The 20,896-nt window shown below is 39.3% G+C and overlaps 1 protein-coding gene across 1 annotated transcript in view; it reads right to left on the bottom strand.

Moving 5' to 3' along the window:
• Positions 1-20,896, bottom strand: part of CFAP61 (cilia and flagella associated protein 61) — a 120,940-nt gene that overhangs the window by 58,073 nt on the left and 41,971 nt on the right. Inside the window, exon 17 of the mRNA XM_075036764.1 lies at positions 7,355-7,482. Within this exon, the coding sequence (XP_074892865.1) occupies positions 7,355-7,482 (128 nt within the window). The remainder of the gene's footprint in view (positions 1-7,354; positions 7,483-20,896) is intronic.

Here is a 20,896-nt window from a genome sequence, read left to right as displayed (position 1 = left end):
TCAGTGCATAACATGCAGTGCAAATTCCAGCTTGTTAATAGGACATTTTTAACATTATTGGCCAATCACCCATGTTAAAACTAAGGTGGGGGTTTTTTTTATGACTGTCTACTTACCAGACCCCAATTTTCCATATTATTGTGGAGGAGATTAACATTTTGACTCTGTGATGTTGCTTCATGCATATTTGGCAATGCTGCCCTCACAGAGATGACAAAGTATGCACCGTAGAAAAGCCCACAGATGTCAAAAGACAGACTTCCCTTGAATTTGAAGGGCTTGAGATTTGTACCAATGTTTTTGTCCTAGCTTACGGCCAAGGACCACACATTCTCTTCCTGAAAGCAAGAGCACGCAGAAAGAGAAAATACTCATAAAAGTTGCATGTTCTGAGGCACCACCCCAGTGCCACGTCCTCTTGACAGAAAGCTGGCAGCCCAGGCAGGACAGGGACATGGCTGGTGGTGGAGTCAGCTGGGCCAAAATTCCTGATCTCAAACATCTGCATGTAGCAGCTGTGGATCTGGGCCTCGCAGCACCTCCAGCCCTGGCAGCCTGATGAGCACAGCTGCCTCGCTGATATTGCATCCCTTAACGTAAAACAGCTCTGAGAGGTGCAGCACCACAGAGCCATGTAATGCCCATCTCTTCACCAGGGCAACACGATACTTCTCCAACAGCTCCTTCCCAAACGGCTCATGCCCTGTAGCTGACATGAAACTGAAATTATGCCCAATCAATGCAGAGATGCTACTGACCACCACACTGCTAGGGAAACAAACCACACAATGTGATGTGTTACAATTCACACGGCAATGCAGTGTGGTAACCTGCGTACTGGAAGCCATCAAGCTACAGCACTGTGGAGCTCCATCTAACCTAACCAATCCGCAGTAGAAGTTTCGGGAATCTAGGTAACACAGCATGCAGTAAAGATTCACCATCTCATCACTGTTACTCCCCACTCTCATTTCAATGTAAGCCGCATTCAGACTCATCTCCTTCCTGGGATCTGGAGGGTAATCACAGCAATCCAGAAAAGGAACCTTAAAATTTCAGCTCGTCAAGCATTCAGAAAAAGCAAGCAAGTACCTTCAAATAGTGATCTTCATTTGTCACAACCCTCACTCTGCCCATTAAGAGTACATACATATATGCATATGAACAGGAATCAAATCTACACTAATCACTGGAGGGAAGGATCACAACTTAACCAGCCAACTAATTTTTTTCTCCACTGTAGTAGTCTGAACAGTCTTCTGTGTTTCAAAACCAACCCACAGTTTATAGACTGCTTTGAAGACCTCAGTAGTTACACCTCCACAACAGCTCTAGGAAGCAAACTTCAAACAAAGAAAAATAAATATGAACAGAAGAGAAAGTACATCTACTCCATCGCTTTAGCAGAGAACTGGAAAGCCTAAATGCAGTGTTTGCACTTGGAATGCCTCTTTATTTGCTTTGAACTGCATTGATCAGAGAACTACCAGATGCTTCGGGTAGTCAGGTTACCAAGCTCTGCTCGGAGCTGCTGAAACAGCCATGCTAATATCATACTTAGTCACCAGGAGAGGTATGATAAACATAAAATGTAATTCTATGAAAATTCTTGTGACTCATTTCAATTTTGAAATGGGCCTTTAATAAGAAAACTACTATTTCCAAATCAGTTTTAACATGCAACAAGAAGTTATGAGTATTCATATATAAATAGTAACAAAAGAAAATCTACAAATATGTACAAATTTAAAGTGTGAAAGAATAGCTTGGGCTCAGACAAATGTTTGCATGTGTAAAAGTCAAGTACTTAAAGTTGAAATAATCTTATTTAAAACTGAAAACTGCCTCTAAAGCAAGAATATAAAATAACCACGTATCAATGCTAATTGAGTATCATTTTTCGGCAGAGGCATGTCAAATGGCTGTTAGGAAGGCTGATCTTGACCCATATCCTCTCCCCTAGTTTATGTCTGGTATCAGTCACTGACAGTGTTCATTGTGATGCTGACTGCGCAACAAGGCGAGATATGACCTATCTTATTTATCTCTGTCACAACTTGATCTCTATTCACCAGAAATGATGGAAGGCAACAATGTCTGAAGGACACAGGCCCAGTGACACTGAACACATGGTCGACTACAACATTGTTCTGGATTTGCCTTGGTATGAAAAAAAGGCAGTCAAAAGGAAGCACATGTATATCAATTCATGTGGCAAAGATAGATAGTATAAAACAATGAAGATCACTAAACCATTCATTACATGTTAGCTCTGTGATCAGCAAGTAAGCACTAACTATTTAATTAGTCAACTAATTAGTGACAGGCAACATGGAAGGCTTCAGATGTTCTCAGACAAATGCAAAGATAAAAAGCCTAATTAAACAGCAAGCATTATGCTAACTATTGCCAAACAGGACAGATGTGCAGGATATTGTATAATACTGTGCTGCCAGATAACGGCAGTTGTAGCTGTTCTGTCAGAAACCGTGTTTTAAAAATCCCTGCCATTTCTAAGCTAACCTTAGATACCTTTAACTCACAAAGGGGGAAACCATCCTGCAGACAAAACCTCACAGATTTACTGTGTTAGGTTCTAATTCTACTTTAAGAAAAAAGTTCAGAGCTTTAACAAAAATGTACTTTAATCCATTTGCTTTTTAAATGCAATAATTATTTTAATGCACCTGCATAGAAAGGGAAATATATTTCACAACATTTTCACATAAAATATTGTGATCTTAGCCACCATTCATTTATTGCTATTTTGTGCAGCACATTATGTATATTTCCAACGTCCTCAGAGAATAAGTCATTGTTTACACCAGAGGTTGGATTAAGTAGGTTTTCAAAATCATGGATTAAAAAGGGTTTTCCCTATAATCAGAAGACAATAACGCTTTCCACAGCTATATGCAAAGAGGTGGATAAAAAGCTAATTGGTTCACTACACTGGAACCAATGACAAGATACTGCTGTGAGCAAGCTTTCTGCGTTCTTGCAGCCAAACTTCAATCACCTGCTGTCAGGGCATACTAGTTAGCATGCTGTTCCATGAATCCTCCACCAGAATAAACTGAGAATGCTGAGGTTTTTTATTATACGTTCTTCTGGCCTAACACTGCTGCCATGACCATCATTCTTAAATTATCAAAGGAAACAAGAAGAAACAAAAAAAACAACCTGCCCTCCTGGTAAATTGGTATTTAGCAATGAGGTTATTTTTTAAAGCATCTCAGTACTTGTGAATATGAAAAGATTAAAATGCTGGGCTATATCTTACATTCATCAGGATATACATTTAGGGGAACGCTGGTTTAACTGAGGACTATGCAACTCAGCATCCCCAATTATAGCTGCTCACAGGTTTTTAAATAAATTCTTTAACTGCTGTTGATACTTCTCCTGCTGAACCTCACCTCCAAGAACTGGTACTTGCAGAACTCTGAACTGAACTCATTACTCCTTTTCTCCTATTCATAGGTACAGATATTTTGTATTCATGAAAACAGATTTTACACTTGCAAATCATTTTCAGATACAATTTTCATTGAATACTTGCAGGTTGAATATTTAAAACAGCTTTTTTCATTTATAAATTTAGTATATGCATAATTGATCTCAGTGGGGATAGCAAAAAAAGGGTAACTTTTAAAAAACTTCCTTTAGTCTTAAAACAGACTCCTTTTTAGGGTCTTCATTCATGGTAATTTGTCAATGTTAGTGGCTCATAGTACTGCAAGTGTACTGCACGCACATATCTACCAGAACATCTGATAAAACTCCTTCTCTTTTAATTCCAACCCCCACCCTCAAAACCAAGTCACTCAAGGGAAACTAAAAATAAACAAAACTTGCATTTTAGCTTAACCTCTCTTTGGAGTTTCTTTGACTTGATTCACTCCGAGGCTGAAAAGGCTTTCTCCCCACATCCTACAACAAAGGGGAGGCAGGAGCGCCAGTCAGCACTAACAGTTTGGAGGGCAGAGAACAATAGAGGCTGAGACTTCGTGTTGCTGGCTGAGCTGCTTTTTCACAAGAGGGGTATTTGTTCAGTTGCTGCTTCTCCTTTAGGACTGGACATCGCTCAGAGTTTACACTGCTTTAACAAATGGTCTGATGCTGCCGCAATTTATATAAGCCTTGTCTTAGTGCTAGAGAGTGACCTAAGTCCTGGTTTTGTGCAAGGGGAAGCATATAATTGCACTGCCCAGGAGGAGCCTCATGCAGGAATTGTGGGAATAACAATTCCTTCCCTGCTTGCCATGCTCCTGCAGGGAAGTTAATTACTGCAGCAATTTATGATGCAACTCCCTCCCCCCCTTCCACGGTGTCTCAGCTCTGCTGCCTAGCTCGCTGCAGCTCCTCACGTGTCGGACAGCCACAGCCGAGGTGCAGTCTCCAGAGCCGCTTTCGCACCTGTACCTACTGACAGCCAGCCGTGCACAAGAAGGGAGGCCAGGCTCTGTCTGCATTACTGCTGGCACTGCCACCTCCATCATTCGCCTGTTTCTTGAACAAAAAATTCATATGCATCCTAAAGAAAAGTAGCACTATAGCTGAAAACACATGCCTGCATGTGATTACACTCCAAGAAAAAAAATCAGCAGGGGTATTTATTTGAATGGTGAAACATGAATAATGAGATCACCTTCACTGACCTAGCGTTAGATTAAGCACAATGGACGCAATTCTCCAGGGCTCAGAGTACCCCCAGCATTAGGAAGAAGCTTCCCCTACTAGCAGGTCATTCCACGTACTCATTTGCAGGATTTCTGCACCGCCCTTTGAAATAACCGGCACCCGATTTGGGTGCACCACTGCCTTGACCTCTATGACAATCTCTGTTTCCAGAAACTCCAACAGCAAGGTAACGAGCCACAGCGAAAGACTGAAGCAGCATTTTGTAAGATAATGGTTCACAGCACCAACTCCCCCTTCGCAGCATGGATTACAAAGCTCATTTTCGGTTCAGGTGGATAAGAAGTGGTGCCTATGGCTGCTCCGCAGCACTGCTCAAAGAACGACAACGCTGAACTGCCCCCGGAGCATTCTGCGGCGGCGGACGTGCTGCCAAGTGCAATGCCACTGCCCCAGCACAATGGGAGCGAGAGGCAGCCTGCTATAGCTCTCGAGTGAGGAGAGGTAATGCTCGTGACTATTTCTCTGTTCAATGAAAAATGTATTTCTCCAGTCTCAAAGAAGTTGAAAACACTTGTAAAATCTAGTTCTAATAATTGTTATGTAGGTAAGTGAATTACATTTGTGTGTTTCCATGGTCACTGATAATGTAGAATAATTAAGTATGAAGAATAATGAGGAGAAAACTGCTTCCTCTTTTTAAGGATTAGAGGCTTACAAATTGATTCAATCTAGCTATTTTTAGTGCATGTAACCTCTACAAAGAATATTAGAAAATTATGAGTAAATTAAACTGAATTGTATTAAAAGGTCTTCACATTGATCAGAAGACTTCATCTGCTGATGATGTGAAAATTAAAAAAATCACATCTCTTAAATTTACACATATATTAATATAAATTTTGTGACATTTTGCACTAAGTGCTGACTGCTTGCTTTTTGCATTCTCAGAGCAATACTCAATCTCTCTTACGCGAGAGCACTCTGTTTGTGCAGTGCTGAAGACAAGCACTCTCCCCTATGTACAAGGACATGTTCTGCAAGAACTCTTGGCTACAATATGGTTCAAACAAAACTTCTCGCTGAAAAGTCTTGGTTGAGGTATCTCAGAGGAGGATACCTATAAAGGATTGCCCGACAGACACAATACTATCTGTATGACCTGTTCACTACAGAAAGACTTAGCTTCTGGCTGACTGACTTGGAGTGTAAATATGCTTTGTTTTTCCCTCACAGTATATTATACTGAAAGTGTACTAATAAATAGCACAGAATGAATAACAAGAAAGTGGCTAGTAGCTCTAAAGTACATTTTTAACTGAATTTTGAGTGGAACTGAAAGCTGAGAACAGGAGGATGAGGGGAAAATGATTTTATCCCAAGAGGGGATGCTCTACAGAAAGTCAGGAACTAAGAAAAAAGAGCAAGAAGCAGGTATTTTTTTTTCACTGCTCCAGCAATATAACAAGATCCATAAAGCACTTCAACTTTTTCTTCTCTTGCCATATTGATATTTTAATTTGTGATGTTATTAATGGTTGTTGTAGAAATACAAACTCTTGGCTTAACTGAAAAAAAAAAAAAACCAGGCAAAATTTTCAATTCTCTGCCAACCATAAAAATGCCAGCCTCCCCTAGTTTTTGTAACAAACATTTTGTTGTAACAATCGCATTTAGAATTAATTTAATATTCATTTCTGCAAGTCTTTCAAGACATTTCTAGTATGTATGTTTAATCTATGAGGAAAACAACAAATGCATAAAAGGAATTGCATTCTCACATACATGGTCTGACTTCCTGATAACCCCCTAAACTGGTATGGAGGGGGTACTTACATAGAAGGTGCAAGCAGTGAGATGTCGGAAAGAGGGCACCCCTGTCCTAACTTTGGAAAGTGTGTAAAACAGCAGAACTTGTCCACAAGTTTACTCTGGCTTAGACAGTGGAAGGTGTAAAAACAGGTGCATACATTTATTCCCCTTCTCAACCAGTTTATTTACTCCAGTTTGGATAACTCAAGGTAACCACTGCAATTCAATTTGCAGTTTTACTGCTGAAAAATTCTTTAATGTATGCTGACGGCCTGTGCTCTTAGTGGGCCACCTAGCAGGCTGAGACTGATGGAAAGCAGCATCCTCTGCTAGACCTTTCCGACACCCACTCTAGGGTCTACAGCAGAAATGGCAGAAGGGTCAGAATTGACCATTTTTTGGTTCCTGAACAATCCCAAACATCAGAATCAAACATATAAAAAAGTGTTATCAGAATCAGAAGAGTCACAGTGAGATTACAACTAAACAAGCTTATGTTGTACATTTCTGCACAGCTCTGAAAACACAGCATCACAACGAGGTAAGAGAAGGGAGGGATTCAGACAGTGATTTGTGATCCCACTGGGCACAACTAGCTTTAAAGATCAATACTGCTTTGGAGCACACGTGAAGGGCTATGAACTTAACCTCCACCTATAGTATTTTTGTATAAGAACAACAGTCAAATAGATTTTAAGTATGTGGAATTCTCATTTTCAGCATGCCTTCTGTCAGCACTTTTGAGTCCCAGAGTCAGCCAGGATACAAGCACCTATCTATTTACATCTGCAGACACTCAGACCTTTAACATCTAGTACTTGGATACAGACTCAAAGCCTGCTTCCGTCAAACAAAAGGTAACATATTCTTCTCAGTAAAGGAAATCAAATTAAAAACTTACCAAAAAATGAGCGTTTCCAGAAAAGAGATTCCAACATCAGATGCGCCAACCACCACAATTCTAGTGTTGATAGATGCTTTAGATGCCAGTACCAGCTTTCGATTTATGTGGTTCAAAGAATAACTCGACTGTAAAAAATATGTAAAATGATATAGAAATGCATTAAAAAAAAAAAAACACCAGCAAAAGTCTCCTAAGAATCATTAAACCATCAGTAATGCATTATCTTGCATTCATACAAAACTTATTATGGCTCACTGACATGACTAATAATATGATTTTTCTGTGCACAGCACAAGATAAATGGTAGATAAATGGTACTAAAATATTGAAATATGTGCATGCTTAATAGGTTACAGAAAATTAGCAGAGCTTAATGGTCTGGCTTCTCCCAGAAAAGATGCTATGGAGTCCTTGTAAGAGAGGAAAAAACACCGCCTCTTCTATAATTTACTACCATTTAGCTAACACCTGGGGAACATATATTTACATAATGTTAAGGCCATTTTTATACCTTCTAGAGCAGTTTTTACTCTTGCTGTTTTATTTATGGAAATAGTCTTACTTATAAATTAATTAGGAACCCATATCTTGAGTGTCTTTGTGTGTTTAATTGAAAACTCTCTTCCAAAATGGTGGAATTCACCTTCTTTTTTCTTAAATACAGAGCAACTACACTGAAAGCCAGGCTGTCAAATGAGTAAACTAGTATCTCAATGCCACTGAGATCAATACTCTGGCCAAAAATCTTACTATAAAGTTTTTAATTACTAGCTTCTCAGTTTCCATTCTTCTTAATGCATACACTGGTTAAGACAATAAACTCCATGGTTTTTGTGTTTTTTTAATTGGTGTCTCTAGGTCTCACTAGCTAACAGAGATTCTCAAAAACAAATATGCAAGAAAGGGCCAAGAGATAACATTGCACCTGACAATTTTTTTTCTGCCCTGAACTATATTTAATTTTCAAATTTCTGATGAAAGGCAGGGAAATACTTTCCATCTTGCAATACAACACACTTCACGTTTTTCTTATTGCTTTGGGTTGTATACATTCCCATTTCACAGAATGCATAACGGCAGATTCATAAATGCACTGAAGAGACAAATAGAAAATGGAGCTCCTTTTATTATTTGTCAGACACTTCTATATATTTCTGCTGTGCTACTTAGGCAGGAAGCAATCTAAGACTTCTAACAGGTTTTCCTGTATTACAAATAGGAGACAGACGGTTAATAAAATTAAGTCCTCTAAATTCCTCCTATGAAATTACAGTAGAAATACATTCTCTATATATTAGTTGACAGAGTAACTCAATATGTGAAGAATAAGTATTTTATTTTAAAGCTACGGTAATGACATTGGCCTTCTCAAGAACTACATGGAACACTGAGATCCCCAAGAGATCTTTTATACCATGTCTTTGCAGTGGTGGAGACCCACAGCTGAGATTTCAGCATAGCCCCACTACAGAAGGTGGAGAATTGTCTGTGTAACACACTAGAGTGCTGTCCTATACCTTAAGGAAGGATTATGGACCAACTACTTGAAACTGTCATCACTGTACAGCAAGTAATTGGAAAGGTGACAAAATTAAATGTCTTCTTTGGTCAGGCAATGCTATTTTTTACTGCCAGATAAATGTTCTTCCGGTTGCAGTTCATCACAGTGCAATGATGACATCCAGTGGTGAGCCAGATTCATCTCAGGGACCGGAGTTGACTAAGAAAATTCCAGAAGATATCTTAAAAAGTATATGGTAAGTAGCCAATGGTGGCTGCTCCATGGAGAAGTCAAATGTGTGAAACCTAGCACATGCTCGCAGTCTCACAGGCAGCCTGCACCGAGGAACGATTTGACCAGCCAGGGCTAAGCCACAGAACAACTGTCATGCTGCCCAAATGGTTGTTATATCTACAAGTCTCTACGAACAAGCCTAATGATCTAATCCAAAGCTAGTGCTTTTTAACATGGTTAAACACTTCTTACAGCAAGATTTGCCAGTAAAAAGGGTTTTGATCATAAATGAAAATATGTCGATAACATTTCCGTGTTTCAGAAACTGAAAAAATCTTTTATATTTCATTGAAAATGTACATCACTGGAAGAGATTTTAAGAAATGAGAACAACTGATGCCAATTATTAAATGCATCCCCCACTGCTTAAAATAAAACCTGGACTATGTTTTTTATAACATACTAAATGGGCATACCCCAACTACAACGTTTGACATCACAAGTGCTGACACTTGCAAAGATCTCATGGCACCACAAACAGGCGTTGAGGATACTGTAAGACCCTAATCTTAGTATTCAAATTCCTTGGGTTTGTGAACTCTGCAGATGAGAACTCTGACAGGCTTTTTTCTGCTGCACACAGAGAGCTGCAACTTTCTAGAAAAGCAATGCCTTCTGGAAGAAAAATCATTAGTGATGCTTTTGCTGAAACGTGGCTTTTAACAAAATTAATAAAATAGTAAAAAAAACCACAAAGACAAACTACTTGTAATGTACCTAATCAACCAAAATAACTAGACAGGAATGTCAGCAGCTAATAGGATAAACCCAACAGACCTTACAGCAATGCCGAGTTCAAACATCTCCTTCTACTGCAGTCCTGTGTTGTTTTTTCTTTTTTTTCTCTTCAAATGTACTCCAACAATGAAATACAAAGCAGTAATACAATTTCCTCGGGAAGAGTTGTATCTAATTTATGAAATGGCTTCTGTATCAATGATACAAAGGCAGCATATGAGTAGAATATAACCGTTTTTGTTCACCACACAATGGCCCCAACACCAACAGCTGTCATGCTTCAGAAATCACCTTTCTAACAGCTAAGTACACTAAATGGCCCCAGGGAGTAAGGAATTAGGTGGATTGGTCCCATAATACCACCTTATTTTAACAAAATGTCAGGACAAATGACTACATATGTTCCCCAGAGGAGTAATAAGACATCATAATTGATAGGTCAATAGCAAACTCTAACTTGTTTATTCTGTATCCAATTTATTAAATAAAACAGCAATCATTAACTAGTGTAAGGCAAAAAGAAATAATTGCCATTGTTAGAAAAGGCATAGATAGCTCAGGAAAAAAGTATTTTCTTTGATTATCCAATAGATTATTTTCCCTCCTTTCCACTCTGGTATCTGACAGCCTCTGCCATTGCACCACCTGTCACATTGCTTCCACCTGGGAGGGCAGAGGGCCATCTACGCCTTCAACTCCACCTCCTGACAAAGGTGGCCTTTCTTGATTAAACCATGGGGATAGTTTTTCATGCTGACAGCCAGTGCCATCCACTTAGAGGCCTTCAAACTTTACCTCCACTGAAAACGCTTATGCATTTCTCAGAATACTCCACTGAAAACACAAATCCTGCATGTAAATCACATCTTTCACTTATGAGCTCACAGCATAATATGTGCCAGAGTAGGATTAATTTACAGCATTAAAAATTCACACATCCTTCTACGCTAAGTAACCAATGGAAAAAGATACATGAAATAATTATTTGGTTTAGCAAACATGTTTGTACACATTTTTTTCTTTGCACTTTCAAACCATGTGAAGCATCATATAATCATTGTGCGTGCCTGGATCTCCCATCTGGGTAGCCACTCAGCTTGCAGATTGCCTGGGAATGTATTTGTTGTATATTTACTCAACAATATACATTGGTGGTGCGAACTCAGATGGAGAACATTTTGTAGCTCCTTCGAGTTCTGTTTTTAAACATTGGACCCTGGGCTATTTGTAAGATTTATAAAAATATTTACTGTAATTGTTCCACAATAGGTCTGGTTTTATAGCAAACATCACCTTCATTTAAAAGGAAGAAATGGAAACTGAACACCCCAAAATGAAAAAACAAGTTGGACAGAGGATTTCAACTTTGACAGAAAAGGAACAGTGCTATTTTCTGAATTGGGTATTGGTAAATACATCCTAGTAAAATATGAGCAGTGTGTCAAAGAGCTGTTACACTCATCACTGGAATTCTTCATGCAAGACTCCGTAATGCAGCAGAATTTAGACTTGATTTTATTACACACGAAGGACCTGGGCCTTATCCAGCTAAACACACTTAAGTGTTTGCTAAATTTTAAGTATGTTAAAGCGCCCCTGAATTCAGAAGGACTGCTCAGGGTACAACAAGAGAAACATGGGACTGACTCATTTGTTATGTACTCAGCACCTTCACAGATCCCTCATTACTACAGAAGTAACAGGGAATCACTCGGAGGGACCCTCCCAGCCCTGTCTTGGGGGATTCTATGCCTGTCTGCAATGCTTTGTTTTAATTTAGCATTTGTTACTGAGAAACCTGAGTGACAGTTACTGCTATACACATAATTTGAACTCTGTTACTGTAAAAGCCATCAGAAGGAGTAAAAATGATTAACAAATCTGTTCCTAGACTAGTGCTGAGGTCAGCGATGGTGGCAGGCAAACAAGAAGGTGAACAAACAGAACTACTTTAATTTCAAGCTCCATTTGAATCACAAGAAAAAAAAAAGAAAAATCAACGTTTACCAAGGAGATATGAAAAAAAAATACTGGAAAATGCATGCTTTTTCAGCCTACATTATTATTTTTTCTAAATACTAGCTACATTCCAAAAAGTGTCATTAGGAATGTCTGTAAACATGTTTTCAAAAGCTGTTTCCAAGTATTCACAGATTTACACAAACACCAGAAACAGAAGCAAAAGGAAAAAGAAATACAACTGTGATGAAGACTGCAAACTTAATCATTTTGTTGTCTTTATCAAAGAACACTTCTTTAGTAACTGTGGCTCTATAAAACCAGTTTGCACAGATAATAACTAGCCTTTATATAATATTTTTCATCCATAAACCGCAAAGGCCTTTATGAATGAAGTTGGTATTATTATACCAATCTTAAATGCGTAAATGCTGATCTTCAGCTTCTGGCAAAACAGTCTATACATTCATGACCAATCCTATGCGAATCTCTGTGACTCCCTATGAAACCAGGGATTTCCTTCAAACTCCAAAAAGCAGCAAAGGCGAGCAGAGCACGGACACATATATTTAATTTCCTTGCAGAACCACTGTTACCATGGTAAGAAACTGCTCTTTTTTCCTTTTAGCATTAACATCTGGATTCCCAGCCCAAAGAGGGCTGGACAGTTCACACTTGCATAAAGATCTTATGATTGCTTGCTGCTCAGCTTAAAAGGACAAATAGCTAAACTTTAAATGGTGCCATTTTCAAAGAGTTCAGTTCTCCTCCATCTTTCAGGGGAAGAACGCGATGTATAGGAAGGCACAGGAACTTGATCGAAGCCACTCAAGCTGGCAAGAGAGTAAAGCACATGGCTGGCTCTCAGGGTTAGTTTCCCCAGATTTTAAGATAAAGAAATCTGCTTTATGGAGACCAATTCTCATCTGTTAAGAAAGTCCCTAATCCTCTGACAGCAGTCATTGCTTCACAGTTCATCTTTGTCTGTTGTTTATTTCTATCCCACAAGGTATTCTTGAAGGGGAGAAAGCAGGTAGTAAACAGAATTTATTGTTTTTTGGCCAAGACTCAAAAAGATGTAAAAAAATGTAGCAACATCTAGGAACGTCAGCCTGAAATACCTTCCAGATATTATCTAGCTGGACTCCCAACGTAAATGTGGAAGGAAATACAGGAGAGGTTGGGCTGGATGGATTTCAACTCTGTATGCCAAATTTACATAAACCATCATAGGTCTATTACACTTAACATCAAGAAGCTAGACTGATTTACTCTCAGAGACAGTCTGGCTGTGCCCAAAGGCACAACAGCAAAACTGGAGCTTGCAATAATCACACAGTGTCAATTGATGCAATGCCAAAAGGTTGTCTGTCTATCCTGCTCTTCAGAAGTCCTTGCAAAGGACTGACCTCCATAAGCTCAAAAGTCTGTACAACAGCCAGTCACTGGGCAAAGGAGTCCTGGGAGAACACTTGGACTGCACAGTTTGCACAGAAACAACTGACCAAGGAAAAAAGCTAGCAGCTTGCATTAGTCTCTGGAAATAGCAACTGGAACGCACACTGAGCCAATCTGTAGAGGCAGTTAAACCAATATGCACACTGCTCACCAGTGATGTTAGCTCATCCTGAAGACTCATTGCAAATGTTACCAATAATCACCCAGTCATCTGACTACAAGAATGACTGATGTCTCCACCTTGCACACAAATCCAGCATCTATAAAGGTTCCCTGTGCTGACAGCAGCCCAGCAGACACTACTTTTAATTGACAGCATCTCATCCCCAGCAGAAGCAATGATTGATGCATTCCACATCAGAACGCTGGACTGAATCCCTCCAAGCTGGTGACCACGTGCACGTCCACGGAGCCCTGCCTGCCGCATTCCTCTGGTGGACGCCATGCCCTGGCAGCACCGTGTGGCTCCCCACCACCACCACCAAGGTGCCACTGAGAATGACTGCTCAGGTGGCACCATCCTGCACCAAACTGCTCCCAGGGAGCACGACGTGGGCAGGCATGTGATGCTGGGCTGCTGCCAGTGGGTGGTTGCAGACCCAGCCCAGCCGAGGAGGACAGGGATGGCACTGAGCCCTTGCCCCCTGTGCTGCTTTCTACCTGTCTACGTGGAGATGAGTCTGCTCTAGAGAGGCAAAGGTGCTTTGGGAAAGCTGTCACAGAAACCATTCCACTGGGGTACGTCTCTGGCACTCTCACTGGTTCTGGCAGTTGCAGTGAGGACCAGCAGCACTCTCATGTATGGTTTTGTGCCACGCTCCATGACATCGGTGATTACCCAGCAATAAAGCTCTGCAGCACAGGGGCTGGGCGGGTCAAGGAAGCAAACTTCCACTTGCATTTTCCCTGCAGCGCCTCTGTGCTTCTCCTCATACCAGCAGCATAAATGGTGCCAGCTCCTCTCAATGACATACCTTCTCCCAGAGTATGCCATTTGCCCATGACACGTTAACAGTCTTCTTGCCTTCTTGACAAGGAAGAATAGCCATAGTTTCTGCATTTCTACAATTTAGTGTATCAGCTTCTCCAAGCAAAACTGCAGGAAAGCCAGACGTCCTTTAGATTTGTTGGTGACCACATCAACAATTCAACGGGTGGCAACTGCCCTGGAAACTAGGCACCCAGGAGCTCCTGCCTCATCATGCTCTTGAAACAGCTTCTTGATTCCAGTGAATCCTGGAAAAGGATTGTAACCGATACCTTTAAAGCAGACATGTTAAAGGATGAAGAATTCTTTTAACAGCCTGCTAAGACTGCCATAAAAAGCTAATTAAATAACATGAAAAAATGTGCCAAGTAATTTAGAAGTTGAAAACTACCAAAATTAATGGTTTGTACTAACCATATAATTTATACAATTAATTTTGTTAACTTGCATCTTCAAACAGGCTATTTGAACAGATTTCTAAGACATCTGAACAACGGTATTTGAATAGCCAGCCTAACTTTCATTGTTAGCCACGCAATCCTTAATGTCTGAGCATATCCTTTACCATGCAGTTCCAGAAGGTGGACAGAGAACGTCCCAAGTCCAGGTCCAGCAAGTGGGTGCCTGCAGCTTGGTACCTGTCACCAGTCTATGCTAAAAACAGAGTCATTGTGCTCTGCACTCCTGCATAGAGAAGGCTGGAGCCTGGAGGATCGAAAGAGCATGCAAATACTTCCCAAGTATCAGGGCTGACAGAGAATTCTTTAAATCCTGCTCTTAGTGGCACGATTATTAACACGTTATTAAGTCATTCCAACTAGGTTAGTAAGTAGACTTCAAATGACATCATTTTAAAATCAAAGCTCATTCTTTTCTGACAATTTCACAAGAGAAGTTGGGATCTAATAAGTCTGAACCATTACAGCCATTCAAATTAATGGGAAAACACTTATTTATTCTAATTGGCTCTGAATGTAAATGGATATGGAAAATATTTTCCTGCACTAGGGCCAGGGTCTGAGCAGCCAGCCAAAGACCATCATTAACTTAAACAATGTCTCCTTAACTTCTTGGGTTTATTTTGTGCCATCAGAGTACACATTGATTATACTGCCTTCACGTAGAATAAACAAAATAAAATAAAATTAAGATTACCTATAAACAGTAAAATTATATGTAACTGAAAATACCGCTAGCATTTCCAGACATTAAATTATTTTCTTCCACAATGAACGAAAGGACTTCCTTAAGCTTTGACTTTAAGTAAGTCCTGCTTCACCTCTCTGGTCCAGCTCCAAAAGGCACTACAAAAAAACCTGAACACCCCTGATGAGACTTAACTGGAAAAATCTCTCACTGTTGGCTGGCTCAGGAAAGTTTCCCTCTGAGGATTTCTCTTGAGAGAAGACACCACCACAACGCATCACAACTACCCAATACACATATCAAAACAGGATTGTATGCTCTGGAAAAGGAGAAGACAGAAGCATCTCTGTCCACTGTACCTACTCTGCATACAGACTCATGGAAACAGAGGTAGCACTTTCTAAATGTACTGAATTAATTGAAAAATGTAAGAGGTGTATAAAATTAAAAGAAAAAAAAAAGAAGGTAAAAAAACATCATCACATTTCATACTGAAAATAATGAACACAAAGTAACTAAATAACAGTACGAGGATACAAGGAAAGATTGATTTGCAGCTTACTATAAAGTCATATTTTAGTGACAGCAGCTGTGGTTCTCCATTTTGTAATAGTGAGCATTACCTTTCTGTGGAAAAAATATCTATGCCCTCCTTACAAGCTGCAATTATGCTATTTCCAAAGTCAACCTACAAAATGCTTTGAAAAAGCTTTAAAACAAGCCTGACCTGTTTTTAAGCAGAAATGACTATTTTAGTTTGCTGCAAATGTATTAACACCTGTATAGTACTGACATCATGCTTTCAAAATAAAGATAGGTCATCTTACTTTTAATTTCACACATGCACATAAGTGGTAAACATTCAGAGCATTCCTGTTAATGATGCCATCTGGTGCCTCCCATAATTGTGTAATATTCAGCCTTCCAAACAAGATGTAATGGCAGCAACACACAAAACCCACTGACATTTACAGTACGGAAATTTATTATCAGCCATCAGTTCAGAATGACTGTGTTTGCATGACTACCGGTGCTATAAAATCATCACCTTTACCAACCAAGTGGAGGTACAATAAATAATGGATTTTAATCCATGCACATACCACAAAAGCATTAAAAATTCATTACTCAAGCACAATAGCATCTTAAGCAACAGTTACTTCTTTAAAAATTAATACTACTTTCCTGGTTAAGTGAAAACTATACACACACCAAGCCTTTGTTTGTAATACCAGTGTGTTCGTATACAAATTATAACACATAGGAATGCTTCTGTTTTAACTTTGATACATGAATCTTGATATTTAAAAAGCAGGGAATTCTCTTCCCCATCCTACTTAGGCTCTTTTTGCTATATTTATTCTCTGTTACCTTAGTAGAGGCTTAATGATTAAAAAATACCAAAACCCCATCAAAAACCTTTCACATTTTAGCCACTTTCAGTACATTCCAGTGCCTCAACTGATTTCATACAAACTGAAACTGAGCTAAAATGAAACCTCCTATTACTACTATACTAAGTCAGAATACACTTTGCTATAAAGCAGACAGCTATAAAGTAAAATAGCACCAACAGCTTTTCTTAACCACTCTTAGTAATTCAGTGCACTTTCAACTTTTATTACAGAGTACAGTTGGAGAGAAGGCATCTACAGAAGCATGGCTAACTATTTCTGTGGTAACGCATACAGACCATGACAAGGAACAGATATTTACCAGTAACTGCAACTCTGTAAGCTGCAATGAGATGTGCTGACACACATTTGCACTTCAGGTGGGCATGCATTCCAAAGCAAAAGCGTTGTTGCTTTATAGTACTTGTACCTGTACCTGTCCACCTTCTTGACATTTCTCTTTGGATGCGTAAGGTTGAAAAAACCTTGCTCCCTCAATTTCTCTCAACTGTTCAGTTAGAAGCAAAAAGCTTTGCTTGTTCAGAACAGGTTGTTCTGCTGTATACAGCCTCTCCCCCCATGTTTTAAAATCTGCTTATTTGAACTCCTTATTATCTTTTAAATGCAACCGAGCTAAAATTTTCTAGCTGCACTCTCTAGAGTAGCTGGGACTTGCAGTCATGCGTTGCAAATGTCCCTGCCTTTTCCTGTGCCTTCCTCCACCTTGACAGCAGGGTTTTAACTGTCAGTACATGAATTCTGAATCCTTTCTACTCCTCTTCCTTGATAGGTCAGGGTAATGGATTATGCTCAGTCTGGGCTGTTGATCCAAAACATTCAAGATCCTGTTCAATTTTTTTCAGTAAGAAGTACTGAAGAAGGTGTAGTCAGATATGTCCCAACTACACAGATACACTAACATACAAGTGAAGAGTTAGGGCAACTTCTAATTAGCTGGCCTAAACATAAGAAAGTAGAAGCTACAGAGACTGAAATGCCTCAAGAGTTTGCTGGAGGAAACACTATTATCTAGAGAAGAGCTTCCTATACAAACACACATATATATATATCTGTTTTACTTATTAAATAAGCTGCCCCAGAAGTGAAAGTTTCTGTCAAGCTTGAAAATGTTTTAACAATTTTTTCAGTTTTACCTGATAGCTAAATTTTTTTTTGGCAACGATGGCAAACATACTGGACATATTTTATTTTGTTTTAAAGTCCTGCAACTTTACAATGGACATTAAAAAAGCTCATTTAATAGTGAATAGTCCAGGACAGTACTTACACTTCCAACCCATTTGAGTATCTTCTGCAATACAGAGAATATGTATGAACATACACTTCGATGGAACAAGTTCTAAGATTACTCTAAAAACAATCATGTATTGTTTAAAAACATTTTATAAATCTTAAGTATCTTCTCTCATTTTACTTCTTTTTTTAAAATTATTTTAAACTGCTTTCAGGCCATTTATTCACAGCACTTGCCATAAACATCAGTGTGGAATCAAGTAAACACACAAAAACACATGCATACTGGCACTGAAAAACTATTAAGTCAGCAGTGCATTGTATTCCAATTTCTTCTTGAATCTTACATTAACATTTACCATTTCTTCTGTGGTTAAGCTTCCATTTTTCCCAGACTACAAAGAAGAGGGCAAGTTTTCAGCCTTTTCTCATGTTCTGGCCCCAAATGGTTTCATGTGGTAATGTAGAACAACACACAATGTAAGAATATGCACAATAGGCCTGCCTTTGTTAGCTTCTCCTTTTTGCAAACCCCTTCTAGATGGTCCAGAGAGTCATGGAGTACACAGGCTACACATTTGCAAAACAGTACACACCACTGATGATGCAACAGTGAAAGCTCCATGACTACTTTGAGGGGAAAAGAGGACATTGAAAGTTTTCCTCTAAATGGTAAAGGAAAAATCCTCTTTTGAAGAAAAAAGGCTAGTGCTATTAATAAGACCAACTTGTTACATACGGGGTAAACAGACCTTAACCATTCTAGCAACAATAGTTCAATTCACATAACCTGCAAAACAATTAAAGTATGAAAGAGCAGAAGGGTACCACCTTCCACAGCTGATACCACTAAGAACAAAAGGTGGCACGTTTTCATGCACTGCATTACTGAATTCCATGTACATGAGGTATTTTCTTCAGATTCAAGAGTATTTATCCTGATAAGGTCCTCTGTGTGCTTTTCAGTCGGGTAAACCAACTTTCAACTAACTTTCTTGAGGAAAATTTATAATCTCCAATAGCATATTAAAGGATGTAACATGAAAGTTATTTTTGTTTGGAGGGTTTTTTTAAATAAAGGACTGCTGAGAAAGCACACTGTTTAATCACACAGAAATGAAATCATGGCCACTGAAGGAGTACAGAACTCACTGCTGTACAGGCATTCTCCCCCCCACCCCCGCTCCCCGCCCCGAGTGATTTCCTGGACATCTACCCAGCCATCCTGGCAACACACAACTCTTGAACAAGTTTTAAGTTGACTAGCTCAGACAACACAAAGCTGGGCTAAGCATCTGACTCCAGCTCTTTGTCTGACCCTCTTTCACTCCCTACTTCTTGTCCTGATTTAAACATTTCCTGAAACGCACCTGTAGCATCACTTTGGAAGTACCAAATTAACTGACAAAGTGTTGGTTTTGTTTGGTTTTCTTCAAAATAAATTTATACAACACTGTATGGGCTTCTTTCTGTCTTCTTTTTGTGAGCTATAGCAGGAAAAACAATTCTGAACTGTGCAATAAAACCTGACAGCTTGAATGCAGCCATGAAATAAATAATAACCCCCCCCCCCAATAGCATGAATAATAATGAAAGGGCAGAAACAAGAAAATAATTCAACAGATGTGTGACATTTTTGTTCTTCATTGTGGATCAGTTATTTTTTGTTAATTATATCACCTATTCTTCCCTTTTATTGATAATTACATGAAGCAGATGGATAACAGAATGCTCCCAGATGGTGAGAAAGCAAACAAGTTTATAAATTGTTTATTTATGAAGAAGTCATTAAAAATTATTTAATTATCTGTAGTTTTCTACCCCACCAATAATTACATGCACCGTAAAGGCCAGCAGCACTTTATAAGATATTTAGTATTCTGTTGTAACCAACTGTTTTTTAACACAACATGACTGAAATGACTGACAGATGTGCAAAACACAATAATAATCTAATCTGTTCTAACACTGTGGGAATTAAGATTTTGAATCTTTGGATCTTCTGCCAATTGGCGCTTTGAAACTGGTTACTGATTCGGAATACAAAAAAATCAAGAGATTTCCTTTTGATTTGGAACAGCTGTAGAGAGTGTTTGATCTAATGAGCAGACAGAAGCTTTTTCAGGTCTGTGTCCTGAAACCCTAGAGCATGGCAGATGTATGGCCTGATGCAATTTTGAGCTAATATGTGGAACCTCTGATACGCTTGCTGCAGAGGCACAGGCTGAACAGGCATCCTGAAGTCTGGGCACTTCCAGGACTAGATGCAAATAATATCGTTAGCATCTGTGCCATTCCAGAGGGCTGCAGTGGGAGACAGCGGAGTTTAATGCCTCCCCCTCTGTGCCTTCTTCATCAATCCTTACCTGATTTACCCACATCTCTTCAGTAGAGCAATGGGAGATAGAGTTTTGTAGGAACAGACACACAAAAGCAGCAGCAAAATGTATTTGCTATCTCAAGGGGTATGGTAAAAACATACTCTGTCATTAGTGACTATTACAGGAAGATACTACTATGTTCATAAGAATTTGCAGCCCTTGAGGAATGGAGAGCCACTGCTAGGGAAGTGACAGGTCTTCCGATGCAGAGATGAAGCAGCAAAGTTGTGGTTTAAGAGAAAGAGTGAAAAAAATTGTGGCTGCCTTAAAACCTATGCAAAGCTTTAATAAAAAGGCCAGACAACAGAGAGGAGGAACAGGTAGAGTTCCTCAACAGGGAGTCATACTCATTTTAATGATAAGCAAAGAGGCAATACAAATCAAAAGCCTGGCTCAAACTAGAAACGATATTGAACCAAGGGAAAT

The sequence above is a fragment of the Buteo buteo genome, chromosome 9, assembly GCF_964188355.1.
Source record: "Buteo buteo chromosome 9, bButBut1.hap1.1, whole genome shotgun sequence".
Lineage (NCBI taxonomy): Eukaryota > Metazoa > Chordata > Aves > Accipitriformes > Accipitridae > Buteo > Buteo buteo.
The sequence above is the reverse complement of the archived record's forward strand: the minus strand, read 5'-3'. Positions and strand labels throughout refer to the sequence as shown.